Below are 8,862 nucleotides of genomic sequence, written 5' to 3'. Positions count from 1 at the left end.
AGTGATGCCATCCAGCATACATACACAATTACGCATCATATGTACGTACATGTGAGTGCATGTGTGCTCAGTCGCTTAAGTCCTGTCCGACTCTTTATGATCCCATGAACTGTAGCCCACCAGGCTCCTCTGTCCAGAGCATTCTCCAGGCAACAGGAGCACTGATTAACATCCTCAGGCAGGGTAAGTTCTAGTCCATCCACACTGTTATAACAGATGCCGCAGGCTGGGGGTTGGGGTGGGGAAGGTGGGTAGTTATTCCAGTTATGGATGCTAGAAGTCCAAGGTCAAGGTGCCAGCAGACTCCATGTCTGGTGAGAGCCCCTTCCAGGTGCATGGAACGGGTCCTCTCACAGTGCCCTCACCTGGAGAAGAGGTGAAGGAGCCCTGGGGGGGATCTCTTTTCTAGGAACACTGATACCATTCATGGAACCCCTGCCCTAATGACCTAATCACTTCCCTGAAGGGCCCCCCTTCCTGACACCATCACACTGAGGGGTGCGGGCACAGACATTCAGATCATAGCAAGGAAAATCCCAAGTTCAGGTGGGGCCACGTCCACGAGGCTATCAGGTCAGGTGGGCGGTTAGGATCGTCCCCACTCCCAGGCTCAGAAACAGCCCCGTTGTTCGCCCAAGGGCTATGGGTCTACTGCCACTCACTCCCACCAGGAGGTTCTGATGATCTTGAATTTCTTCGGTGATTCCTCCTTCGTCTTGTCTGTGGTCCCTTCCTGAAACTATTACACTTTTCTTACTGGACCGCTCGGAGGCCCGGGGATCTTGTCAATTTTCCTCTCCATCGCAGTCGTTCTGCTGCTCCTGGGAGATTCCCAGCCTCTCTTCCCTCAGGCTCCGCGTCTTTAGCCCCCCGGGGGTTCACGATCCCGAGGGTGCAGGGGCTCAGCCCTGCATCGGCCCGCCCAGGCCCGCGGCGCCGGGGGAGGAGGGCGGGAAGCGCGCTGGCTCTAACCGTGTGTCTGCGGCCCCACAGAGTGCGTGTTTATTGATTTGTTGCTTAGGAGAAGTCTCACGTTTCAGTCAAGTGGACTTCGTGCCCAGCTCTGCCCCACAGGGAGTTAGCACACCTGCGGCGCCTGATTTGGGCTTTGGGGCCGGGAGCGGCGCCGACCCCCTGAGGGGAACGTTCGCGCCCGGAACCCTCGCCGCCGCGCCGCGTCGCACCAGGGGAATGCGCTTAGGTGAAGGACGCGCGGTGCGCGGGTACCGCGGTTCCTGTTCCGGTTTTGACCCGGCTAGGAGGAGGTGCGCGATCCCGGCCTGCGGAGGTAGAGCCCGCCCCCTCACCCCTCACCCTTCACCCCCCTCACCCCGCCCACCACGTCCCGTCCCGCCCCGCCCCCTCCCACGCAAGGGCCTCGTTACTTGGGGACCCTGCCTGGCCTTCTGGGCGCTGAGGCGACGTCCAGGCCCTTAGGGTGTGGGAGGGAGTCGAGTGTAAGTTCAGCCAGCGTCGGAGGGGAACTTGATCTGTTGTGACGGAAGCAAATCCATTTCCTTCCTCGTTGGCCGCTGAAATCCTCCTCGAAGCACCCCTACACAGTCTTTTACACTAAAGAGGAGGTGGTAGTGAGGGACACTCTGAAGGATGATTAGGAGTTTACCGAAAAGGGGAAGGATGACAACGTAGAGGTGGGAAGAGGAATCACGTGTTTGGGAAGTCTGTAGGTTTCCAGCCGGGGAGGGCTGTTTGTCTGGAGGCCTTGGCAGGGACGTTTGGAGGTAGGGGGCACCGGTGCTGAGCCCAGGAGCACACAGGCCCACAGTGGGCTTCCGAGGGTCCCTGGCGGTTCTGATGTGAAACGTGACAGACCAGCAAGCCTAGCAACCTTTCCTCAGCCCCTGCTGGGCCCGGGCAGCATGCAGAAGATCCACTCTTCGAGGCAGACAGATTAAACCACGGGCCAGGGGTCGTAAGCTTCTTCCCTCCAGCTGGCATCTTTAAAATGGTATTTTATGTCCAAATATGGATATGGGTTTAAGCATTTGTTTTCTTCCTTTTTTTTTTTTTAATACAGTGTGAATGTCTGTTACTTAAAAATGTAACTTTGAAAACAGCTCCCAAACCGCAGGTGGCGTGCTGAAACAAGTGTTCCACCCCGGAGGGAGAATGTGGTCCCCTCTCCTGCCCCACACCTCCACCCAGGCCTCAAGACAGCGGGCAGGAGGGTGGAGGGAAGGTGGTACTGACCCATCAGGTGCCATTTTATTCATTTCGAAACCAGCCGCCTTCATTTGAATGCAAGTATCATTCTTATCGAGTGATTTTTGTCACATGGGTCCGTGGTGAGCAAGGTGCTGAGCGTGGCTGGTCCACTTGCCTCCCCGCTCCGTCGGTTCTCACAGGAACTGAAGGCTCAGACAGGTGAGGAAAACTCAGAAGAACCAGTGAATGTTTCAGTCTGGGTCTGTTTTGACTAAAATCTGTGCTGTCGACCAGCACTCTGGTTAGGAGACGACAGATGTTATCATCTTCCAGGTGTCGGGCTTGTGTCCTGAGAGGGCCGTGCGCCTCAGTGCTCTGACCCGAGAACCTGATGGTCAGAGCACCGAGTGGCCTCTGCCAGGTCTCTGCTGGGCTCCAGCCACCTGGTGGAACCTGAACACAGGGTGGCCTTCCCTGGAGCAGGCGTCTGGCTCACCACAATTCAGGCTTCCGTGCTCTTGGCTGGGACCCTTTCCTGTTGCACACCGTGGCAGTGGTCTCATGATGTTGGTTGACTGAGACAGGGAAGATTCATGGCCATGTTGCACTTACTTGGTGGCAGCATCACTCCAGTCTGTACCACAGTGGGTGAGCCCAGCCCAAGCGCACCTGTGGTTAGGAGGCGGGGCTCTTCCTGAGGCAGCTGGACCAGGCAGTCTGTCTGGACCTGGACCTGTTCAGGACACAGTCCTCTGCCCTGACGCTTTTTGCTGCTCCCCATGACCTTGGACATGTCTGTAACCATGGACAGAAGAGCCTGGCAGGCTACAGTCCGTGGGGTCGCAAGAGTCGGGCACGACTCAGCAACTATACCACCACTGTGACCTTGGAGGTTTTAGCTCTATTGAACAGCTGGAAGAAGAGTGGCTTCAGGAGCACATGAAAGCCGTTCTGAAGGGGTGACCCTATTCCCACCCATTTGGCGGGAGAATAGTGCAGCCTCTCTGGAGGCCACTTGGGCTGTATTTATCCAATTGAAAGTCATGTCGTGAGGCTCAAGGGTGGGTAGGAGGGGCCCTTCTCAGCCTCTGCTTCACAGACACCCCCCTGGGTGAGCACAGCTAAACGTCCCCCCAGCTGTCTTTCCTGCAGGCTGATGTGACAGGCTCCCTGTCTCCCCAGCTCCAGCCACCTGCCCCACTGTGCCATGGAACACCCATCTCCACACGGAGCCAGCCGATCTCGCCACCTCCCAGCCCTGGGACACTTAGGTCAGGTCACTGCTGCTGGATACTGCCTGGCGGTGCTCTGAGCGCCAGTGTAGCAGGCCTTCCAACCGACTTGATAACTGACTTCTTCATTCTCCACGTGAGACTTCCGTAAACTGCTAACTTTAATTAAGAGAAGAAGACCGTTGTCTCATTTTTATTTGTCATTTTGAGAAATTAAAGAGTTATCGACAATTACAAACACCCTGTAGATACACCATTCAGAACACATAATTTTAATATTTTCCTGTTTCTTTTCTGTATCAAAATGTTTATGCTGGGGTTGAAATATCTCCATTTTAAAATATAAGCATCATTGACTAAACTTTTATTTTCTTGGGCTTCAAAATCACCGCAGATGGTGACTGCAGGCATGTAATTAAAAGATGCTTGCTCCTTGGAAGAAAAGCTATGACAAACCTAGACAGTGTATTAAAAAGCAGAGACACTACTTTGCCAACAAAGGTCCGTCTAGTCAAGGCTATGGTTTTTCCAGTGGTCACGTATGGATGTGAGAGTTGGACTGTGAAGAAAGCTGATCGCTGAAGAATTGATGCTTTTGAACTGTGGTGCTGGAGAAGACTCTTGAGAGTCCCTTGGACAGCAAGGAGATCCAACCAGTCCATCGTAAGGGAAATCAGTCCTGAATATTCATTGGAAGGACTGATGCTGAAGCTCCAATACTTTGGCCACCTGATATGAAGAGCCTAAGCCCCTGATGCTGGGAAAGATTGAAGGCAGGAGGAGAAGGGGATGACAGAGGACCAGATGGTTGGATGACATCACCGACTTGATGGACAAGAATTTGAGCAAGCTCTGGGAGATGGTGAAGGACAGAGAAGCTTGGAGTGTTGCAGTTCATGGGGTCGCAAAGAGTCAGACACGACTGAGAGACTGAACAACACCTAAACTTTTAAAATCTAATCACAAAAGTCATATATGCTCATTGCATAAAAACTGCAGAGAGTAGAGAAGCACGAAGAAGAAAACAAAAGCCACCTGCCACCTGGAGGCTCACCTTCCCGTCCCTGGGTGGGATATCCTTCCCCTGGGCCTCACTGAGGGGGCTGGTGCGGTCAGGCTGTGGCCCAGCCCCACACATGTGTGTGCGCCCTGCTCCCCTCAGATCTTCCAGATCACGCAGGTCAGCCCCAGTTTTTCAGTATCAGAAATAATGCTGCAGTGAAGACCCATGGTGAACCTTCACGTACATCGCTGATTATCTCCTTAGGACACATTTGAAAAACAGCCGTAGGAACAGAGGGCTTGTATTTCTTATTTTCATATTTCATCTTGAAGGGACTACTGAATGTCCACTCAGATGGCTGAGCTGAGGCCCCAAGCCTCACTAGGCTGGGGGTGCCGGCCAGTTAATGTGCGTTGTCTCTTGCGGCAGCTTGCAGAATGGTCTTGACCTTTGCCCAAGGCCTTTCTCACCACTCATGGTGTCGCAGAGTGGTCAGGGCCTGCGGGCCAGCCAAGCCTGGGTCTGGGAGCTGCTTTTCCTGCTCCTTTGTGGCCCTGGGCAGGTGGCTTCACCTCTCTGTCTTCCTAGGAGGCACTGCTCTGACTGCCGGCTCACTGCATCCGTTCCCGCCTGCCCCGTGTGCAGTCAGAGGTCAGCTAGCCTTCCTGCCCTGGCTGGGGTCGGGGGGGTGGGCAGGGAAAGTGGCGTTAAGCCCTGTTTTTTTTCCAGTTCAAGTTCTAGAACCCCAGCTTTTTGCTGGGGTGGTGAAGCCCCTGATTCCCCAGAGTGAGCAGGCAGACGGCTTGCCCCTCCTCGGCCCCTTGTGGTGTTAGAGGAAGGCCGCTCCAGTGGTCTCGCTGGCAGCAGTGTGACACTGCCTGTGACGCCCTGTGAGGCCTGGTAGGTAGATGGGTGGGAGTAGCAGCCACTCCTGGCCGTCCGTTTGCTCCTCAGCACCCCAGAAAGTGCTGCCACTTCAGCAGGCATCCCTGAACATCTCTCTTGCACTATCGCCAGCAAAAGTCAGGTCTCGGGCTGTAACCCAGAAATAGGCGGTAGGTTTTCTGTTTACAGTTTCCCTTTGTTTTCGTTTCTCTGCCCTTAAAGCAAATAGAGAAGGATTTGCTAGAAGTGAGAAGGGGAAGCACTGAACCCCTGGTTTGCTTTTCAGTGGCTCACTTTCTCTCTGAAACTGTCAGGTCCCACATGTTCATCACATTTCTTGTTTTCTCTGGTCCAGCCGAGCTGTTTTCTTAGGACTTGTCAGGTTTCTTTATGGTAACAAAAATCCAGAGGTGTGAACGGCTATGAGCCCACCTCTGAACCCTGCATAGAGGGTAAGCCATAAGACACTCTGGCTTTTGGTTGCTGCCTCTGAAAGTGGTGTGGGCCACGTGCCCTGGAGGGGCCATGGTGGTGGAGGCCTGGAGCCTTCCGGAGCAGCTGCTGGGCCGGGCAGGCATCTCCCCCGTTCTAAGCTTCTGCCTGCTGGGCCTGGAGGCTGGCAGACCCTGTGTCAGGAGCCCCTGCTGTGGGGAGCAGGTGGCCGGCAGGCTGCACAGGGAAGGGCTCAGGACAGGCCTTTACTGCTGGGGGCTGTGTTTGTTTTCTTAGGTAATTATAAAGTGCTGTGTGTAATCTTTTTTTAAATGAAAAACAGGGCAAAACTGTTTGGTACGTATAACAAACACGACACATTCTCTTTCCCCTGGAGCAAGTTAGTGACAGAGAAAGTGAGGCTTGTCAAGAACAGGATGCCTGAATTCAAGGCAGGGCAGGGGGGTTGGGGTAGGGGGCAAGCCACCGAGCTGTGGGTGAGGGGCCACCTTCTCATTTCAGCCTCTGACATTTAGAAGAGCCCTCTGCGGTCCCTATGCCTGTCCTCTGTCCCTCGAACACAGAGAGATGCTTCCCCCCACAGTGCAGCCAGGATCAGGCCATTTCCTTGCGCTCTCGTGGGCGAGGCGGACGTGGGGTCTGACATGGTGGCTGATGGGGAACGATGGCTGGGGGTGAAAGGCTCTGGCTGGACTCGGCTCTGATTTAGGAGTAGGCCGACTTGGAATTTTCTCATGGGTGAGACAGGGTTACCAAAGGTTGCCCTGTTAACAAGGCAGCTTGAAGATGAAAACACATCATGATATATTAAGTGTAGTATCGCTGTCAAATAACACTTGTTAAAAATCCTCTAGGAGGACTTTCCTTGTGGTCCAGTGGTTAAGACTCTGCTCCCAGTACAGGAGGCCTGGGTTCAATCCCTGATCAGGGAACTAGATCCTACATGCTGCAACTAACACCCACTGCAGCCAATTAAATAAATATTTTAAAAAATCCTTTAGGAACAACTCGGAAAGCTGATCTACCCATCATCTCCTGGTCAGGGACGCTGCTCTGGCCAAGAGCACCGAGGTGGAGCAGAGGCAGGCCTTGAGGCAGGGCAGGCAGTGGTCTGTGGACCTCACAGGCCACCCTGGTGGCTGGGAGGGAACCATCTTCAGTGGTACTGGGTGGCAGGCGGGTTCCTGACTGCTCCAGTTGCAGGGAGGCGTGGAGAGGGTGTGCCCAGGTCCCTGGCCACCCAGGTGGGAGGGGTCCTAGAGCAGGGCACAGAGTTGGGCTGGCCCTTCCCCAGGCTTTGTCCTCTCAAGCAGTCTGAAGAGTTCCAGGTGCGTGTGGCGGGTCACAGCCCTCCTTCTGGCTGTGTTGGTCGTTGTTTTGTCATCAGGTTGTGGGGAGAAGGAGGGAGTTCTCTTCTAGCTTAAAGAACAGATGCATAGACTGTGAGCGTGCTGCCTCTGAGAGTCTGCTGTGCTTTAGACAAGTTACTAGGTGACCACAGCGGGGCGAGTGTCCAGAGCAGAAGTGAGCCCTCAGTCTGTATCCGGCTCACTGGAGCCTCCAGGCCTCTGCTGAGGGTGATGGAGCACAGTTTGGGGGCTGGGGTGGGGGTTAAGGCACCGACCCCACACAGCTGGAAATCCAAGTAACCTCAAAGTCAGCCCTCCTGTGCATCCCCAGTCTCCATGTTCATGTCGTGGAAGGACATAAGTAGTTGAGTTCTGTTTCTCCTTGACTTACCTAGTTTAGTTCATTGTTTTAGAATCTTGTATGTTTTTAAAATCCTTAACATAATGAGATTAAATAAAAAGCCATTTAAGTTCCAAAAGCATGCTTCGAGAGAATATTAGTGTTTCCTGTCTTGGAATGACCCCCGACTAGAGGTGAGGATGCCTCTCCTGGACACCGTGGGAGTCAGGCCAGGACAGGCTGTGACCTCAGTGCCTTCTTTGCCCACCCAGGTACTGCCAGCTGGTGTCTGCTGCCGCGATGCCATCACCACACGTGGGGATGGCCCTCCGGCGCCTGGCCTGGGCCGTGGCTTCCCGCTGGCCGGCCCCCTGGACACATGGAATGAGTGGCTTCCTGCACACAGCCCCGGCCACACACTCGGACTGCAGCGCCCCGGTCTTCATCCACGCCCTGGCCTTCGGGGACAGGCTCGCCCTCGTCGACCAGCACGGCCACCACACGTACAAGGACCTCTACTCGCGCAGCCTCCGCCTGTCCTGGGAGATCTGCCAGCTCCATGCACATGCCAACAGGGACCTCCAGGAGGAGCGGGTCTCCTTCCTGTGCTCTAACGACGTCTCCTTCGTGGTGGCGCAGTGGGCCACGTGGATGAGCGGCGGCGTGGCCGTCCCCCTCTACAGGAAGCACCCCCGGGCCCAGCTAGAGTACTTCATCCAGGACTCGCGCAGCTCCATGGTCCTTGCCGGCCCAGAGCACGTGGAGCTCCTAAGCCCGGTGGCCCAGAAGCTTGGAGTCCCACTCCTGCCTCTCCCGCCCACAGTCTACCATGGGGTAGCCGAGGACCCTGAAGAGGGCCGGTTGCCAGAGCAGGACTGGAGAGACCGGGGTGCCATGATCATCTACACCAGTGGGACCACGGGGAGGCCCAAGGGCGTCCTGAGCACCCACGACAACATCAGGGCCGTGGTGAGTGACTGGGCCGCCACCTTTGAGATGGGTGAGCTGGGTCCCTGCGGTCAGTCGCTGCAACAGCCATGGCCAGACAAGTGCCTTCCTGGTAGCCTTCTCTTCACAGGCCCGTGACAACTCTCACCATCACCCCCACCCTGCTGGAAGCACCCAGAGATGTAGGGCCAGGGCCGTGGGACCACCAGCCCCACTGGCCATGTAAGGGCACTGCCAAGGTGCCAGGGTTATGGGCCCCCTAGGCTCCTCCAGCACAGGATGGGCCACTGTACATGGGGGAAGGTTTTCAAAGAAACCAGCTGCAAGTGAGTACCAGGACAGTCCCTCAGCACCTCGAAGCGCGGCTTCTTTGGGAAGCAAGAGAGCAGGAGGTGCGTGCCATGGCTCAGGTATTGCTCTGCATACTCAGTTACTGTCTTTGTAAAGCTCCGCAGCTGCTTTATTCATCTGTAGTTTATACTCTCT

The 8,862-nt window shown here is 55.3% G+C and overlaps 1 protein-coding gene across 3 annotated transcripts in view; it reads left to right on the top strand.

Annotated features, from left to right (window-relative positions):
* The first annotated feature begins 1,209 nt into the window (after nt 1–1,209).
* ACSF3 (acyl-CoA synthetase family member 3) overlaps nt 1,210–8,862 on the top strand; it is a 41,604-nt gene continuing 33,951 nt past the window's right edge. Inside the window, exons 1-2 of one of the 3 annotated variants that reach the window (XM_055412936.2) lie at nt 1,210–1,288; nt 7,701–8,397. In XM_055412936.2, the coding sequence (XP_055268911.2) occupies nt 7,729–8,397 (669 nt within the window). In that variant the 5' untranslated portion in view covers nt 1,210–1,288; nt 7,701–7,728. Of the gene's footprint in view, nt 1,289–7,700; nt 8,398–8,639; nt 8,787–8,862 lie in introns of those variants that run through there. The other 2 variants (XM_055412935.2, XM_088830571.1) reach the window with 2 other exon arrangements.

The sequence above is a fragment of the Moschus berezovskii genome, chromosome 22, assembly GCF_049115385.1.
Source record: "Moschus berezovskii isolate FMDL1 chromosome 22, NW_MosBer_1.0, whole genome shotgun sequence".
Taxonomy (NCBI): domain Eukaryota; kingdom Metazoa; phylum Chordata; class Mammalia; order Artiodactyla; family Moschidae; genus Moschus; species Moschus berezovskii.
The sequence above is the reverse complement of the archived record's forward strand: the minus strand, read 5'-3'. Positions and strand labels throughout refer to the sequence as shown.